The 19,572-nt window shown below is 36.7% G+C and overlaps 1 protein-coding gene across 1 annotated transcript in view; it reads left to right on the forward strand.

Annotated features, from left to right (window-relative positions):
- LOC134211150 (potassium voltage-gated channel protein Shab-like) overlaps window positions 1-19,572 on the forward strand; it is a 593,106-nt gene that overhangs the window by 497,858 nt on the left and 75,676 nt on the right. The window contains 4 exon segments of the mRNA XM_062687792.1: window positions 2,793-2,924; window positions 15,230-15,372; window positions 15,501-15,677; window positions 15,990-16,016. Coding sequence (XP_062543776.1) covers window positions 2,793-2,924; window positions 15,230-15,372; window positions 15,501-15,677; window positions 15,990-16,016 — 479 coding nt within the window.

The raw sequence follows: 19,572 nt of genomic DNA on the forward strand, positions 1-19,572 counted from the left end.
TCGTATCAAAAATACTGATTTTTTGAGGTGCACCCTAATCCAATTAGGTAAAATTGCTCTAAATCAGCCAACTTAAGAGCTACAGAAAAAGCTTGTTTAGCAATTTTTTTTGAAATAAGCTGCGCTACTTTGATGAACACAACATGTCAGTAATATTTTCACATTTTTTTATATGATGGGCTACTTTATTTTTTGGTAGCACCTTACTATTTCGAACAATTTTGTAGAAAAACAGTTTTTTCTCAAAAATATTATTTTAGCATAAAATGCATCTTTCCGCATAAAGCTGTATCCTGGACCATAGTGCAATGATGCTTGAATCAAAATTAGGATTTCAGAGAAGAGAATATATTCATCGATATGTCCTTACTTGTAAGACACGCAACAATTACATCAAAAGAGCTGGATACTATTAATTGTGAATGAAATTTGTAGCTCTCAACACATGTTTGTACGAAAAACTCTGCAAATAAATGAATGCAGATCACGAAGTACTTCTTTTCTACACTGCCGTTTTGTTAGCTTTCAAAAGGCAATTTTATTAACGTTTTTGAATTGGGGGATGAAATCTATTTTCTTGGAAAGCTTGGATAGACATTTTTTGCTTGTCAATCTCAATGAAGAAGAATGGCAGAAACGTCTCGCTCACCTTTCAGACATCAGCTAAACTCGCTGAACTTGAAGTTACAGGGCAAGGAAACCTATCTGATTCAATTTAGAGACGCAAGCAAAGGTTTAAATTTGTTGGTTTGGTTTGTTTATTTACATTGGACGTGGCTAGCCTTGCCGATGAAATCCAGAGTGAATATGTGAATTTGTAATATTTGGCGGAATGGTTCGTCATCTTCTGATTTATTTAGTGAAAAAAAAAGGCCAGTTTTTATGAAAACCAAAGCGAGAAAGAGATTGAACATTGATTACGATTTAAGATCGGCTTTATCAGACATGTAAAACTCGTATGCTGGATCTGGTATCACAAATGCAAATACAAAAATCACATTGAATGAATTACTAGAATGTCATATTAGATATTGAAATAAAATGACTTTAGTATATGTAGGTTTGTTCTTGATTACAGCATGACATATCCAGGGGCCGTAGGCTTATCGTAAAAGGGGTCGCGATCCCGGAAAGGTTGGGAACCACTGCACTGCAAGGTTGGGAACCACTGAACCACAGACCCAATTTCACCACTGGTGGCAAACGCTCCTCTATTGTCGTTGCAGAAGCAAACCCACCTCAATACGACAAGTTTGTGATTCAAACGTATTCGACTGTTGTTCAGAATTGTTGGTAGAGAGATACTTAGTTGGGTAGAGAGAAAAGGTGTAAAATTGTGCCAAAGCAGATTCGATGGATACGGGGCATTTACATCCCATCGTTATTAGCTGGTTATGGAACAACTTCTCGCAAGAGCAGCTGTTGTATAATTGGTAATACGTCCGTGTACTTAATGGAATAATGTAGGTTCAAGTCCCACCGGCAGCTAAATCTTTTTTTTTTCGCAATCTCATAAAAAACACCTTAAATAGCAAACTTAACTATGTGTATCAAAATTAAACATCTTTTCCAAAAAAAAAGAAAATCTGACTTCCCTCACAAGTCATTAATCAAGAAAAGTTGATATTAAAACTTCGTGAAATATGTCGTAAATGAATTGTTGCTCTTATTAAGCCTATAACCCTAGAAATATCAAATTTATTAAGGTGATTATAGAATGAAGCCCGTGGTGAATTCCAAATTCACCACACGTTTATCTACATACATTTCCAAAAGCCCAAATCTGGCGTAATAGTTTAGAAACTCAAATTATGATTATTCAGCATAACTAAGCAAACGATCTACCATTATTTCAGCCCCATACGCGTTATGGTTCTTTCATCTCGTGCTCTTGAAAAAAATATTGAAAAAACACGTGGTTTACAAAATGGCTGATTTCTGGCTTTATTGTATAATCACCTTAAAACAGAGTAATAATGGAAATTTGACGGAGAATTGCGTCAAAAATTGTTGTTTTTAAAATGTTCAAAGTAGACCCCGATCTGTCCAAAGAAAGTTGTTAATCATTCTTTAATTATACATTTTTGACGTATATTATAAATATTATATATGAAAGATCACATGAATGTGTTCCAAACTTATATAACACAAAGTTACCACAAATAACAAAAATAAGCGAACGTAGAAAAAGTATTGAATATCAAAAACCAAATATTAATAATGTACAAGTAACACTTAAACACCAGCAATATTTTCTAGCAAATGTTCTGTTCGATTCGATTTATTTAAGTTAAATTAGTTAGTTCATTTAGATATCCCCGCTTTTCTGTAAAACGCATTCCCATTACAAGTTATCAGCAGCGCTTCATTCAGAGATATTATTTACCCTATCAAACGATCTATCAAAAACATTATTCAGAATAGCTTATTATGCATAGCTGCATTTTCGTGAGATAGCTCAATAGTTATTAAACTTAATCAACTATCCAATATTGGTATCATACTGCACTAAAAAAACGAATCCACCATCAGAAACCATTCGAAACTTGCTTGCAAAGCATCTCAAATGATTAGCAATATATTTCCGTAATTCTCCGCTTCTAGTTTCATCGATTATAATAATTTGCAAGATAATAAATCAAACAGGAAAATATTGCTGGTCGTTAAATGATGGTTAGTTTTACTTAGAATTAGTGTTCAACCCGATCGTTTAGAAGTAAAGTTAGATCACACCGTTTTTGTACCGCATCAAACATATATAATCGCAGTTGATTCATGAAACTTCTTGCCAGGTGAACAAAGTGACGGGATGGAATCCCCAGCAGAATCGTTGGTTGCTACACCCTTGGCCGCCAGACGACGCCAGCCACCGTTATCTTCCAGGCTCGCTGAGCTGAATGAAGAGCTACGAGCCGAATCACCGAGTATGATAAACAGTTTTAGCGATTACCTTAGATAGCCAATCTTCCTATGCTAAACAACCCGCCAATATGTCTGACATGCCTTAGGGCTACCTTCGATGTCGTAAAACCACAAACCGTAATCTTACACACTCTATCGGTCCCGTAGAACACTAGACTAAAGTAACCTCCCGGTGTCATGCTGAATATTGTAAAAAGAACCCTATTGAATACTACTACCACAACATCTACACACATTGTTGTATGCACTCATATCAAAGGTAGATTTAAGCAAAAGCGAAACATTCCAATATGAAGAAAATGGCAACCGAAGGCTGTAATAAGTAAAGTCCTAACTTTGGAGGCGCATAGTGGACAAACAAAGTATCCAGCGAAGAACAAAGAGTCCAAGACTCCAGCTTAGATAGGGTTGTAAATAACGAATACGTATTTTCGAGAACGTGCTAACAAATGGGAGATATCAACAAGCAGCAACAATCAACACTATTCTTAGCGATTTCAACTCTTTAGAACAACCCTTCATGATCTAACTTAAGTGCGGTGCAACATTATTGCAATGCTTGTATCTATCACAATGCCTAAAATCAAGCTTTTTGAAAGAAATCTATCATGAAACTAGTTTATATTTGTGTTGCAATCCATAGGGACAAAATGAGCTTAAATATCTAATTAGAAGATTACAAAATACACCAATTAAGGGTTTTAATTATCGCAAGCAATAGGTCCGAGTTTGAACTGTGTGAGCTGTATGTATAGCTTTAAAATCTTATAGCTTTGGGAATGTTTTTGGTTTAGAAATCTGGTCGTTAAAAGATTGAAATCAAGCCCAATAAATGCTGTGCTCAAACCAATTGTAACAATTTTTTTAATGTTGTAAATTTGATTGATGATGCACATGATTGAAAAACGTCATATTTTTTAAAATATTAGCCAAATTAGCCCAATATAAATACTCTGACGGATTAACTTTGTTTGACAATGAACTTAAAATGTTGCGTCCGTCTAAAAATGTTCAACTGTGCATTAAAAATTGATTATCCTGTTGACTTCTTTGAAGATCGCTGTAGTACGCTAGGAATTGAAAACAGGGAGAGTGATAAACATGTTTTAAATTACTTATTACACATGAATCACTACGTCCATTGAGTTGAACTATTCGCATCTTGCAGGGTAGGTTGATCATCATTTATCAAATAGTGGAAGGTTTTCCAGCGCCGGGCTCCTCCAAATAACAAACACTTTTCAAAATGGTTCTGGTGCTGGGAGAGGAGCTTCTATAATTTTTTGTTGGGATATTATTCAAAGGTCCTTCAATCTCCATGAACCAGCAGATCCTCATGGTGTAAGCTTTGCTCAAAATATTCGATTGAAGAAAATTGACTCAAAATTACTTTTAATTTATTTGTAAGGTTTGAATCAACAATATTAAAATCTATTGAAAAATAGAATTTCTGATTATGTGGAGTTGAGTACTAGAAGCCATATTTTAAATAAAGACCATAATCATCAAATTGTAATGAGAAACCATTTTCAGTATCGGGCAGCTGTCCCCTAGATCCGGACAGAGAGACATTTCATGTGAGCAAATAGCCATAGTTTACACCCGTCTTGTTGAACTTCCTTTGATTTAATTGTTCGTTTTTGCTAAGGTAGCAGAAAGTTACAGAAATAAGCAGAAAAAAAATTTAAAGATGACACTGGAAAAGATGGGAGTATGGAGTATGATATGATGTAAGAAATTAAGCTGTATAATACAATAAGCTTTTACTACCTACCTGGTTACCTGGTTGGCTATGGATACCTATGCCTGGCGTATTGCAGACCTCCATAATCGTCGGTCTGGGGCGATGTTCCTCCAGATTCTTCGAACGTTATGGGTCCCCAGGTCCGATTCCACCGCGTGCAGCCAGCGTGTTCGTAGCCTTCTACGAAGTCGCTGGCCCCTATCTCACAATATTTTCTTCTTGCCTTTCTCGTATTTATACTTGATACAGCTCATGCGTCTGCGCCACACACCATTTTCTAGTTTCCCTCCGAGTATTGTACGCAGCACTTTTCGCTACAAAACTTCATGTCCATAAACGGTCACTGTTAGAATTAGTTTTGTATAGAGAAAATTTCGTTTCCGTCTGCATGTTGCGGGAGCTAAGCTGGTTACGTAATCCGTAAAAAGACTTATTCGCAGCAGCAATACGTCTTTTCACTTCACGGGAAACGTCATTGTCACATGGCACAAGCGTTCCAAGGTAAGCAAATTCATCAACAACTTCAAACACATCCCCATCAAGCACCTCAGCACTATCACCACTAGGTCTTCCTCTATCTTTACCTGCCACCATGTACTTTGTCTTGGTAGAGTTAATGGTTAAGCCCATCCTCGTCGTCTCCCTCTTCAGTGGGACGAAAGCCGCCACTAATGCTCTGCGATTGATTCCGATTGATGTCGTCCCAAAGCCCGTATATGCGACCGTGTGGTGATAGTGCCGTTCCTCTGCACGCTAGCGCCCTCGAGTGTAATGTTGAACAATAAATTCGAAAGTCCATCACCCTGCTTCAAACTGTCTAAGGTCACAAACGAGGTTGGCCCTTCGTCTGCAATCCGAATACTGGATTTCGAGTTATCCAGCGTTGCACGTATCAGTCTAAACAGTTTCGTCGGAAAACCATGTTCGGACATTATCTGCCACAGCTAATTTCTTTTCACTGAATCGTACGCTGTTTTGAAATCAATGAACAAATGGTAGGTCTGCACTCCTGAAATTTATCAAGGATCATTCGCCGCCTAAATATCTGATCCGTCGTTGATCAGCCCTCACGAAAACCTGCCTGGTATTCGCCGATGAAGGACTCCTTAAGCGGTCTCAGGATTTTGTACGCCGAGTTCAGAAGGGTAATCCTTCTGTAATTGGCACACTCTAGTCTGTGCCCTTTCTTACAGATTGGGCATATGAAGCCATCCAACCAGCCAGCAGGCAGTTTTTCATCCTCCCATGGATAATGTGGTGGATTGATTGATGCAGCTGCTCACTTCCGTGTTTAAGAAGCTCGACCAGCTTGACCGTCGCCGACTATGTCCATCCTGCTCCCTAATACACCTTCATTTTCATAAGCTTTTACTAACACTTTACAATATCTGCAATTCAATTTGAAAATATTACTATGCTATGCTAAATGTAAAAATATCTGTAAACATGTGATGAACTTATTATATAATTAAAAAACACTATGATAAAGTGATTAAAGAATGTAAAAACATTGCCATACCTTTATTTTCTCTCCATACAAACATTATCACATGTGATTATAGCAAAAACATCCGTTTGCAACAACGTTTGGATAGTTTCCTATTTTCACTAAGATCGCTACCCCAGGGCCGATGATTTCTGCTCCCGTTTTTGTTCCAATTTTCTAGCCATCCGTATAAAATGTTATAGAACCGTTATGAATAGTGGGACCTCTGACTTTCCAATCCATAAGTGATGTCTTATATATTTTTTAAGAAATGTCGTAGTCCCCGAAGGGTTCCATTCAGTCTCCAATAAAAATCCATCATTCATTTTGGAAATTTTGTGGAATACATTGAAAATGAGAAATTGCAGTACTGGCTAAGGCCCAAGGTAAATTTTAGAACACATTACATTCTCTCTGATTTGATAAATTTTCCCAATTTTTCCCTCATTTTATCATCATCTGCAAAGATTCCCGGGATAACTCTGATGCTGTGGAATACTTTTGTGTCACTATTTTCCGGTTCAGCTGCTTTAGTGATTTTAACAATATTTCCAATTCTTTTGGATTTCCTCAGGAAATTCTTTGGAACTTCTTCGGGAAACTCTTTGAAATTTCCTCGGGAAATTCTTCGAAATTTCCTCTAGAAATTCTTCGGGATTTCCTCGGGAAATTCTTCGGAATTTCATCGGGAAATTCTTCCGAATTTCTTCGGAATTTCGTCGGAAAATTCTTTGGAAATTCCTCGGAATATTCTTTGGAATTGCCTCGGAAAAGTCTCTGGAATTTCCTCAGAAAATTATTTGAAATTCTTTGGAATTTCCTTGGGGAATTCTTTGGAATTTCCTCGAAAATTATTTGCAAATACCTCGGGAAATTCTTTTGGATTTCCTCTTGAAATTCTTTTGAGATTCCTCGGGAGATTCTTTGAAGTTTCCTCGGGAAATTCTTTGAGGTTTCCTCGGGAAATTCTTTTGAATTTCCTCGGGAAACTCTTTGGAATTTCCTCGGTAAATTATTTGGAGTCTCTAAGTTCGAAAGTTCTTTTGAATTTCATCGGGAAGTTCTATAGAATTTCCTCGGGGAATTCTTCGCAATTTCCTCGGGAAATTCTTTGGGATTTTCTTCTGGAAATCCTTTGGAATTTCCTTGGGAAATTCTTTGGAATTTCCTCGGTAAATTCTCTTGAATATCCTCGAGAAATCGTTTGGAATTTCCTCTGGAAATTGCTTGGAATTTTCTCGGGAAATTCTTTGGAATTTCCTCGCAAAATTCTTTGGTATTTCCTCGGGAAACTCTTTGGAATTTCCTCAGGAAATTCTTTGAGATTTTCTTCTGGAAATCCTTTGGAATTTCCTCGGTGAATTCTCTTGAATATCCTCGAGAAATCGTTTGGAATATCCTCGAGAAATCGTTTGGAATTTCCTCTGGAAATTGCTTGGAATTTCCTCGGGAAATTCTTTGGAATTTCCTCGGGAAATTCTTTGGAATTTTCTCGGGAAATTCTTTAGAACTTCTTTGGGAAACTCTAAGAAATTTCCTCGGGAAAATCTTAGGAATGTTCTGGGGAAATTGTTCGCAATTTCTTCGGGAAATTCTTCACAATTTCCTCTAGAAATTCTTCGGAATTTCATCGGGAAATTCTTCCGAATTTCTTCGGAATTTACTCGGGAAATTTTTCGGAATTTCCTCGGAAAATTCTTTGGAAATTCCTCGGAATATTCTTTGGAATTTCCTCTGAAAAGTCTCTGGAATTTCCTCAGAAAATTATTTGAAATTCTTTGGAATATCCTCGGGAAATTCTTTGGAATTTCCTCGGAAAATTATTTGCAAATACCTCGGGAAATTCTTTTGGATTTCCTCTTGAAATTTTTTTGAGTTTCCTCGGGAAATTATTTGGAAATACCTCGGGAAATTCTTTGAAGTTTCCTCGGGAAATTCTTTGAGGTTTCCTCGGGAAATTCTTTTGAATTTCCTCGGGAAACTCTTTGGAATTTCCTCGGTAAATTATTTGGAGTCTCCTAAGTTCGAAAGTTCTTTGGAATTTCCCCATAAAATTCTTTTGAATTTCCTCGGGAAGTTCTTTAGAATTTCCTCGGGGAATTCTTCGCAATTTCCTCGGGAAATTCTTTGGGATTTTCTTCTGGAAATCCTTTAGGATTTTCTTCTGGAAATCCTTTGGAATTTCCTCGCAAAATTCTTTGGTATTTCCTCGGGAAACTCTTTGGAATTTCCTCGGGAAATTCTTTGGGATTTTCTTCTGGAAATCCTTTGGAATTTCCTTGGGAAATTCTTTGGAATTTCCTCGGTAAATTCTCTTGAATATCCTCGAGAAATCGTTTGGAATTTCCTCTGAAAATTGCTTGGAATTTTCTCGGGAAATTCTTTGGAATTTCCTTGAGAAATTCTTTGGAATTTCCTTGAGAAATTCTTTGGAATTTCCTCGGGAAATTCTTTGGAATTCACTCGTGAAATTCTTTGGAATTTCCTCGGGAAATACTTTGGAATTTCCTCGGGAAATTTTTTGAAATTTCCTCAGGAAACTCTTTTAACTCTTCTTAAGAATTTCCTCGTGAAATTCATTGGAATTTCCTCGGAAAATTCTTTGGAATTTCCTCGGGAAATTTTTGGAATTTCCTCGGGAAATTTTTGGAATTTCCTCGGGAAATTCTTTGGAATTTCCTCGGGAAATTCTTTGGAATTTCCTCGGGAAATTCTTTGGGATTTCCTCGGGAAATTCTTTGGAATTTCCTCAGGAAATTCTTTGGAAATTCCTCGGCAAATTCTTTGGATTTTCTCGAAATTGTTTGGAATTTCCTCGAAATTCTTTGGAATTTCCTCGAAATTCTTTGGAAATTCCTCGGCAAATTCTTTGGATTGTCGCGGATTTTTTATTTCCTCGAATTTCTTTGGAATTTCCTCGGGAAATTCTTTGGAGTTTCCTCGGGATTCTTTGGAATTTCCTCGGGAAATTCTTTGGAATTTTTTCGGGAAATTCTTTGGAATTTCCTCGGGAAATTCTTTGGAATTTCCTCGGGAAATTCTTTGGGATTTCCTCGGGAAATTCTTTGGAATTTCCTCGGGAAATCCTTTGGAATTTCCTCGGGAAATCCTTTGGAATTTCCTCGGGAAATCCTTTGGAATTTCCTCGGGAAATCCTTTGGAATTTCCTCGGGAAATCCTTTGGGATTTCCTCGGGAAATTCTTTGGAATTTCCTCGAGAAATTCTTTGGAATTTCCTCGGGAAATTGTTTGGAATTTCCTCGAGAAATTGTTTGGAATTTCCTCTGGAAATTGTTTGGAATTTCCTCGAGAAATTGTTTGGAATTTCCTCGGGAAATTATTTGGAATTTCCTCAGAAAACTGTTTGTAATTTTCTCGGGAAATTGTTTGGAATTTCCTCTGGAAATTGTTTGGATTTTCCTCTGGAAATTGTTTGGAATTTCCTCGGGAAATTCTTTGGAATTTCCTCGGAAAATTGTTTGGAATTTCCTCGGGAAATTGTTTGGAATTTCCTCGGGAAATTCTTTGGAATTTCTTCGGGAAATTGTTTGGAATTTTCCTCGGGAAATTCTTTGGAATTTCCTCGGGAAATTCTTTGGAATTTCCTCGGAAAATTCTTTGGAAATTTCCTCGGAAAATTCTTTGGAAATTTCTCGGGAAATAATTTGGAATTTCCTCGGGAAATTATTTGGAATTTCCTCGGGAAATTCTTTGTAATTTTCTCGGGAAATTCTTTGGAATTTCCTCATGAAATTCTTTGGAATTTCCTTGGGAAATTCTTTGGATCTTCTTCGGAAAGTTCTTTGGATTTAATTCGGGAAATTCTTTGGAATTTTCTCTGGAAATTGTTTGAAATTGCGTCTGGATTCTTTTTTGGAATTTCCTCGGGATTTTTTTTTTAATTTCCTCGGGAAATTCTTTGGAATTATCTCGGGAAATTCTTTGGAATTTTCTTGGGAAATTCTTTGAATAGGTCCTCGGGAAATTCTTTGAAATTCCTCGGCAAATTCTTTGGATTTTCTCGGGATTTTTTTTTAATTTCCTCGAGAAATTCTTTGAAATTTCCTCGGAAAATTCTTTGGAATTTCCTCTGGAAATTCTTTGTAATTTCCTCTGGAAATTCTTTGGAATTTCCTCGGGAAGTTCTTTAGGATTTCCTCGGGAAATTCTATGGAATTTCCTCAGGAAATTCTTTGGGATTTTCTTCTGGAAATCCTTTGGGATTTTCTTCTGGAAATCCTTTGGAATTTCCTCGCAAAATTCTTTAGAATTTCCTCGGAAAATTCTTTGGAATTTCCTCGGGAAATTCTTTGGGATTTTCTTCTGGAAATCCTTTGGAATTTCCTTGGGAAATTCTTTGGAATTTCCTCGCTAAGTTATTTTGAATATCCTCGAGAAATCGTTTGGAATTTCCTCGGGAAATTCTTTGGAATTCACTCGGAAAATTCTTTGGAATTTTCTCGGGAAATTCTTTGGAAATTCCTCGGCAAATTCTTTGGATTTTCTCGGGATTTTTTTTATTTCCTCGGGAAATTCTTTGGAATTTCCTCGGGAAATTCTTTGGAGTTTCCTCGGGAAATTCTTTGGAATTTCCTCGGGAAATTCTTTGGAATTTCCTCGGGAAATTCTTTGGAATTTCCTCGGGAAATTCTTTGGATTTTCTCGGAAATTCTTTGGGATTTCCTCGAAATTCTTTGGAATTTCCTCGAAATCCTTTGGAATTTCCTCGAAATCCTTTGAATTTCCTCGAAATCCTTTGGAATTTCCTCAGGAAATCCTTTGAATTTCCTCAGGAGATCCTTTGAATTTCCTCGGGAAATTCTTTGGAATTTCCTCGCGAAAATCCTTGGGATTTCCTCGAGAAATTCTTTGGAATTTCCTCGGGAAATTGTTTGGAATTTCCTCGAGAAATCGAGAAATTGTTTCGAATTTCCTCGGGAAATTGTTTGGAATTTCCTTGGGAAATTGTTTGGAATTTCCTAGGGAAATTATTTGGAATTTCCTCAGCAAAATGTTTGTAATTTTCTCGAAATTGTTTGGAATTTCCTCTGGAAATTGTTTGGAATTTCCTCGAAATTGTTTGGAATTTCCTCGGGAAATTGTTTGGAATTTCCTCGGGAAATTCTTTGGAATTTCCTCGGGAAATTCTTGGAATTTCCTCGGGAAATTCTTTGGAATTTCTTTGGGAAATTCTTTGGAATTTCCTCGGAAAATTCTTTGGAAATTTCCTCGGAAAATTCTTTGGAAATTTCCTCGGAAAATTCTTTGGAAATTTCTCGGGAAATTATTTGGAATTTCCTCGGGAAATTATTTGGAATTTCCTCGGGAAATTCTTTGTAATTTTCTCGGGAAATTCTTTGGAATTTTCTCATGAAATTCTTTGGAATTTCCTTAGGAAATTCTTTGGATATTCCTCGGAAAGTTCTTTGGATTTAATTCGGGAAATTCTTTGGAATTTTCTCTGGAAATTGTTTGAAATTGCGTCAGGATTCTTTTTTGGAATTTCCTCGGGATTTTTTTTTAATTTCCTCGGGAAATTCTTTGGAATTATCTCGGGAAATTCTTTGGAATTTTCTCGAGAAATTCTTTGAATAGGTCCTCGGGAAATTCTTTGAAATTCCTCGGCAAATTCTTTGGATTTTCTCGGGATTTTTTTAATTTCCTCGAGAAATTCATTGAAATTTTCTTAGAAAACTCGTTGCAATTTTCTCTGGAAATTCTTTGTAATTGCCTCTGGAAATTCTTTGGAATTTCCTCGGGAAATTCTTTGGAATTTCCTCGGGAAATTCTTTGGAATTTCCTCGAAATTCTTTGGAATTTCCTCGAAATTCTTTGGAATTTCCTCGAAATTCTTTGGAATTTCCTCAGGAAATTCTTTGAATTTCCTCGAAATTCTTTGGAATTTCCTCGAAATTCTTTGAATTTCCTCGAAATTCTTTGAAATTCCTCAGGAAATTCTTTTGGAATTTCCTCGAAATCCTTTGGAATTTCCTCGGGAAATTCTCTGGAATTTCCTCGGGAAATCTTTGGAATTTCCTCGGGAAATTGTTTGGAATTTCCTCGAGAAATTGTCTGGAATTTCCTCGGGAAATTCTTTGGAATTTCCTCGGGAAATTCTTTGGAATTTCCTCGAAAATTCTATGGAATTTCCTCAGAAAACTGTTTGGAATTTTCTCGAGAAATTCTTTGGAATTTCTTCGGGAAATTGTTTGGAATTTCCTCGGGAAATTCTTTGGAATTTCCTCGGAATTTTTTTTTGAATTTCCTCGGGAAACTTTTTGGAATTTCCTCGGGAAATTCTTTGGAATTTCCTCGGGAAATTCTTTGGAATTTCTTTGGGAAATTCTTTGGAAATTCTTTAGAATTTCCTCAGAAAATTCTTTGGAAATTTCCTCGGAAAATTCTTTGGAAATTTCTCGGGAAATTATTTGGAATTTCCTCGGAAGATCTTTTGATTTCCCTCGGGAAATTGTTTGGAATTTCCTCGGGAAATTCTTTGGAATTTCCTCGGGAAATAATTTGGAATTTCCTCGGGAAATAATTTGGAATTTCCTCGGGAAATTCTTTGTAATTTTCTCGGGAAATTCTTTGGAATTTCCTCATGAAATTCTTTGGAATTTCCTTGGGAAATTCTTTGGATCTTCCTCGGAAAGTTCTTTGGATTTAATTCGGGAAATTCTTTGGAATTTTCTCTGGAAATTGTTTGAAATTGCGTCAGGATTCTTTTTTGGAATTTCCTCGGGATTTTTTTTTTTAATTTCCTCGGGAAATTCTTTGGAATTTTCTCGGGAAATTCTTTGGAATTTTCTTGGGAAATTCTTTGAATAATAGGTCCTCGGGAAATTCTTCAGATTATCCTTGGAAAATTCTTTAAAGTTTCATCGGAAAATTCTTCAGATTTTTTTTGGAAAACCTTCGAACATAATATATCATAAAAAAAGAATAACATGTTTGCTTATGGGCCATCAAGTTGCTGTATTTGCTGATGGGAATTGTATTTCGAAGTTATGACATTTGTTAACCTTAATTTTTAATACACGAAAATAAGTACCGTAATACCACTAGCTAGCACTTTTCTTAGCAAACACGATCTTCAAAGGATGATTAACAGCACATTTAAATATTTAATTGTAAAATTGGAATGAGATGAGTTCCTATGCTATAACACTTCTTATCGAGCATGCTGCTATACTCGAGTAATATTAGGCCACCAAATGCCGTCCAACAGGAAAAACAGACCATTCTAAATCTCAATCATAGGAAAAGTTATCGTATAAGCGAAAAGCAATCCAAAACAGAAAAACTCGACATAAATCTTTAAGCGATGCTTTCCAATCAACTTTACAATGTGCAGGCTAAACACTAAACAGCTAGAACTATGTAGGAATCAATTATCGGTAATATCTAGTGCTTTCCGATTGATGTTGTCCGAGGAACTTTCAGAACACTCAATAAACTTTAACTGTAATATAGATTTTGATCATTTTAGAACACAATCAAAAAGCAAGAACCAAATAAACAGCTTTTATTGTACAAACAGTAATAGGAAGGAAAATAGCACATCACAATAGGATGCAACAAGAACAACAACTACTACTATTACTACTACTCTTCCTGTACTAAGTGCTATGTTGATAAATTGTAGTGAATGGACTAGAAAATGAAGGCCGGTCGAAATAAATTGATCACATTTTTGGACAAAACACATGTTTCAGTGTGACATGAATTACTCTTTAGTTGGCACTTGAAAGTTTGAGTTCCCTCTCAGTATCTGTTAACCAATGTCGACCAGTTGTAGAAATTGTGTATGCCTTGTATCTCTATCTCAGTGAACTGTGTTACACTTTAATAAATAGGAAATGTTGAATGTTATCTGTTTAATTTGTTTTATTTTTATTATTGATTTTGAACGATTCGATTAACTTGGTGTGTTTAAATGGCTTTTTACGTTTGTTGAGTTTAACGGTTGCTGTAAATCTCCACATCTGTGTTGGTCGATAAGGAATCTTTCTAGAGTGTGATTAGTGAACGGAATATTGTCCTCTGTAATAGTCTTAAGAAGTGGCTTGCGTGCGATGCGAAGTACATACACATACATAAGCAAAGTGATATGTCTAACGCACATGATAGTAGTAGTTGATATCAGTACTGGTAGTTTTCGTGACTGTCATGTGAAAGCGAAAACAGTTGCATTTTCATTTTCAAGAGACCAAATGAAAATGTAGCCATCTCCCGGTCACCTGTCACATTACAAGCAGTCATGATGGGAATGTTGCTTCGTTTTGAAATCTAAATTTCTAAATAATTTTAATAGATCTGTGCAAATAACGATGACTAGTCGATAAAATGATTGTATTGTTTTTGATTTTCGTGTTAGAAGTAACATTATTGAAGAAGAAACAGCTTGTTTACAATAGTTTGATGCGCTTTCATGAAATAAAAATCCGTGAAAATATAACAGAATTCCTTTCATTGTTTATGTTTTCTATGAAAGCGGGAGAGAATGAAATGTAAATATCGCGTGACCTCTCTCAATGAAAATGAAAATCTCAGTACTGGTTGATATTCAGCAGTTTACTAATAATGGAATGCTATAGCACTTCGAGAAGTTTGATGGTCTCAAAGCTGAATTCATTCGAATGTTTACCATGTGTGAATGAGTATGATTGATTAGTTTTTTAACCCAGTTGTTCTAAAACCATAAACACAACGATTCTATAAATTGAATATTCGAGTTGAACCGATTATGATGCAATTTAATCGATAGAATCAGATGTCAGGACCATCTTGAATATTATTCAGATATGCATGGTAAACATTCGCTTATGATATAGTTTTGCCTAATGGAGTGTCCTCATTAAATCAAATGTAATGTCAACTATTGTCACTAATATAGAATAGAATAGCGAGCCTAATTTCAATTTACGGCAAGTTTGTTGTTTAAAGTATATTCAACTTGGGCTCTTCTTAACAACTACGATATTAATACGTGTGTGCGTGTACATTCCAAGACCAAGCCGAGCATTTTTCCAATTGACGTTTATTTTCGATTTGATTTGTGATTTATTTGGATACAGGACACAATCTATCAACCGGAGATGGCAACAGCACAGAAGAGGGTGATTCAGTGGGCGGTGGCCGTAACCCTGCCATGACCGGTGTCGGTTGCTACAAAAACTATAAACATTCCGCTGGATTGAGAAAAAGAGTAAATTCGCAGGTATTTTGAATGGTCATTCCGCGTAAAATATGTTTTAAAAATATATTGAAGTTTGGTTCCCAACTTCTGATGAATATAAGCAATTTTATTTGAATTATATTTGATCAATATGTTGCAATACTTTATAGTCCGATAACTACCCGCAAAACTTGACTGGAGCTATGGACACCGAGTCAGCCCCTCCCTACAGCCCAACGATGCAGCATCACAACATGATGATCGATATGGATGCCACCGAGGAACAGCAACTGATCATGCAGGACACCCCGCAGCATGAGCCTTCCGTTATGATGGCTACCAGGGCGGTACGTATTACTTCCTTCAAGCATACCTCTGTCTCTGCACTCTACTATCACATCTAACCTGACAAACGGTGACACATAAACTCACTCATATCAAATTATTTCCATGCTGTTATTTTGAAAAATCTTTTATTTTCTCTAACATTGGCGTGTGTAAATTTTTTAAATTGTATTCTTAAAGAATGGAGCATCAATCTTCATAACCTTTAACATAGTGAAAAGATATAACCTCACAAACATACACAAAACAACACAATTATACCTGTAAATAAAACTCTTCCAATCTTTTGCCAATCAACTACTTTCTATATATAGTACTACAACAATCAATGGAGCAACGAGGTATTTTTCTACTCCTTACCATTTCTAATACACATCCAGAAAAATAATATTCACTGAATTTGATCATTCAATTCCCGACTCAGAAAAAAAGAAGATGGAAAATTTGTTCCCATCAACTTACAGTCATTGCTTGTGAGCTTCCATTTTTGTGCTTATTTTGCAAATAACCCAATGATTAAAAGAGCGAAAAAACTTACGATTTTTGTGAAACATATTGGCATATCGAAGGACTTTTAATCATCTCTACCAAAATACACGAACATAGTTTTATCAACCATAGGCTCCGCTACTAATCGACCCATTTTCGATTTACATCACAGTATTGAAGCGCGCTTCAACCATGCTTACGCGTAGCAGCTTCAAATCTATTTGTCACACAAAACACCACACAGTTCGAAGCTTCTTCTCATTGGTTGAGGAATTTTTGTTGGTCCTCGTCGTTGTCGAGAACATTCAATTGAACTATGCGCCAGTCAACAGCAATACAATCGAATCTCCTACGACTGGTGGGTTTCATGATCAGTAAACCCGTAAGCCCACCGAAAATCTGCACTAGCCCACATAGTTTAAGGAGAATCAACTGTATTTTATATAATTTTTATTATCATTAAATTTCTTAGACTAAGATGTTCCGTAATTGCTATCATATGACTCAACAAGCAAATTTCCATTTCATTTCCACTTAACGATAATTGCAGCAATTAATGGAATGACATGCGACATCATCAAGACTGCACCGATAACTGTAAATAAGCTAAGAATTTATAGAGGCGTTTGATATTTTATGTAAAATTGGATGCGCCTTATTATTATTATTATTTTTGATCTTTACTAAAGATATGTTTAGCCCAAGGCTGGCTCATCTCAATGCGTCTTATTGTTTACATTGAAAAAATGAGCCACATTAGCGCAATTTTGTTTTTTTTGTCCTTTAATTTAAAGTGTGTGTAACTGTTGAATCAGTTTTATATCTGCATATCTAAGGATGTTATCGATCATTTTGTTTGTTAAATATCTTGGCTGTGCATATGCACAGCACATGTTTCGAAATGGACAAATTGATATGAAATTTGCGAAAAAGAATCCACCTGTCTTGGAGTGACTCGAACCCTCAACCTCCTACTCTCTAGATAGGCATGATAACCCTTACACAACAAGACCACTTAAAGGTCACGTTTGCGGAAAAGCCATCACAATCCGAGTACCAACCTCGGTTAGCTCTTTTTTTGCAAATTGAATATCTTTCGGATGCTTGATTTGTCCAATCTCACATGTGCTTTGCTGTTGTATATTCACAGTCAAGCGAGTGCACATTATTTATTAAACGAGAGGATCGCACTCTATGCCCCCAACAACGGGCTGGGCGGATTTGGATAAAGTTTTTCTGATGGCTTTTCCACAAACATGACCTTCAAGTGGTCTTGTTGTGTAGGGGTTATCACGTCTATCTAGAGAGTAGGAGGTTGACGGTTCGAGTCCCTCCAAGACACGTGGATTCTTTTTCGCAAATTTCATATCAATTTGTCCATTTCGAAACATGTGCTGTGCATATGCACAGCCAAGATATTTAACAAAAGAATGGTTTTCGTACGGCCGAGTTGACGAATAATATGCAATTAATTGTAATCGATCATTTACTAATTTGCATTCAATCATTTGGTAGTTTATCAATAACTCATTCCAGAAGCTGAAATTCAAAATGTGTTGTATGGTGGACTTCTAGTGCGAAGGTTTTTGTACAGTGAAGATATATCAGCTTCCACACTGATATTCTTCCCTCCCCCTTCATACGGGAGTTTGGCACAAGGAAGGTCGTGTGATATGTGCCATCACAAATATTGCCCTCCGCTTGCTTTCAAATCGACTTCTATAAAAACATTCTTCATGCCTTCCGTATCTTCTCTTGTCTTGTCTTAGCACATGCACAGCCAGTATTGAAAAGCATCCTGGAAATGTCGATTGTATTTCCGAGCATTTTCTTGTCTTCATTAATATTTGCAGCCAATCATAGATAGGACACAAATATTAAAACGGCCAGGCCCACCGTGCAGGCTTGGAATGGGAGATAATTCTGCCGTATCATAACGAAACTATCAATTCTATACTTTCGCCTCTAATTTTATCATGAACATGTACGTCTAAGTTTGGAAGATAATATTAGCATTTCCATATCATTGTTCCCGTTAAAATTCGGAAGAATTTCCCTTGAAAATTCGAAAGAACTTTCAGTGGAAATTGTAGACTACTTCCCATGGAATTCGAAATAATTTGTATGTTCCAAATTTGGTTAACCACATTGGCCACTCCCGGAACAGCACGGAATTCCTCTGGGGAACCTTTAGTAGGGAACATTTCTATTTGCAGATCAAAAAGTGTCATACAACAACTTATTCTTCATGCCTGTATGGAAGGGTCATATCCATTTGCAGACTAGAACGTGTCTTGCGCTAGCTTTCTCGCGGTGGTTTCTCACGAATAGTATTTTAATAAGTCTCGAAAGGACAACGGACCACAAATGCAACTTTCAGAAAATTACGGAGTGCTTCGGGAGAACCTGTAGAAGGGGACATTTCCGTTTTAAGATCCAAGGGAACATTTCCGCTTTAAGGCACTTCCGCAAACCTCACGGAGTGCCCCTTAAAGAAAAGATATTCCCGCTTGCAAAAAAATATATTATGTGATAGTGCATCCTTCACGATTTCTCACCAATAAACTTCTGGTGTCTTCGTGAAGTGCAAACGACCTTATTGGTCACACCCGGAATCTTACGGAGTGGCCAGTACATGTAGAACGGGATATTTTCGTTTGAAAACTAAAACGTGTCATGATTATTATAAATGATGAGTCTGTAAATAATTTTTTTTTATTCTTTATTTAGGTGTTTTTTTAATTCTAGATTAAGTTCAACACCGGTCTGTAAATAACAAAAAAGCTTATTGGATACCTGGATACCTGATTGGCGAATATCAACGTTGTAGATACACCTATGCCTGACGTATTGTAGAGCTCCATATTCGTCGGTCTTGGGCGATGTTCATTCAGTTTCCCCGAACGTTCAGGGTCCCCAGGTCCGATTCCACCGCGTGCAGCCAGCGTGTTCGTGGCCTTCCACGAAGTCGCCAGCCCCTATCTGGTTCTCTGTTGAATATTGTTTTCACTATTCTTTCTTCCGGCATTCGCACTAAGTGACCAGCCCACTGAAGTCTGTCGTATTTTATACCATTCACAATATTTTATTCTTTGTATACTTGATACAGCTCATGATTCATGCGTCTGCGCCAAACTCAATTTTCTAGTTTCCCTCCGAGTATTGTACGCAGCACTTTTCGCTCGAAAACCCCGAAAGCTTTCCAGTCCGCCTCTTTCAATGTCCATGCTTCATGTCCATAAAGGGCCACTGGTAGAATCAGAGTTTTGTATAGAGCAAATTTCGTTTCCGTCTGCATGTTACGAGACCTAAGCTGGTTACGTAATCCGTAAAAGGCCGTATTCGCGAGAAACGTCATTGTCACATGTCACAAGCGTTCCAAGGTAAACAAATTCTTCAACAACTTCA

Source organism: Armigeres subalbatus, chromosome 2, assembly GCF_024139115.2.
Source record: "Armigeres subalbatus isolate Guangzhou_Male chromosome 2, GZ_Asu_2, whole genome shotgun sequence".
NCBI classification, from domain to species: Eukaryota; Metazoa; Arthropoda; class Insecta; order Diptera; family Culicidae; genus Armigeres; species Armigeres subalbatus.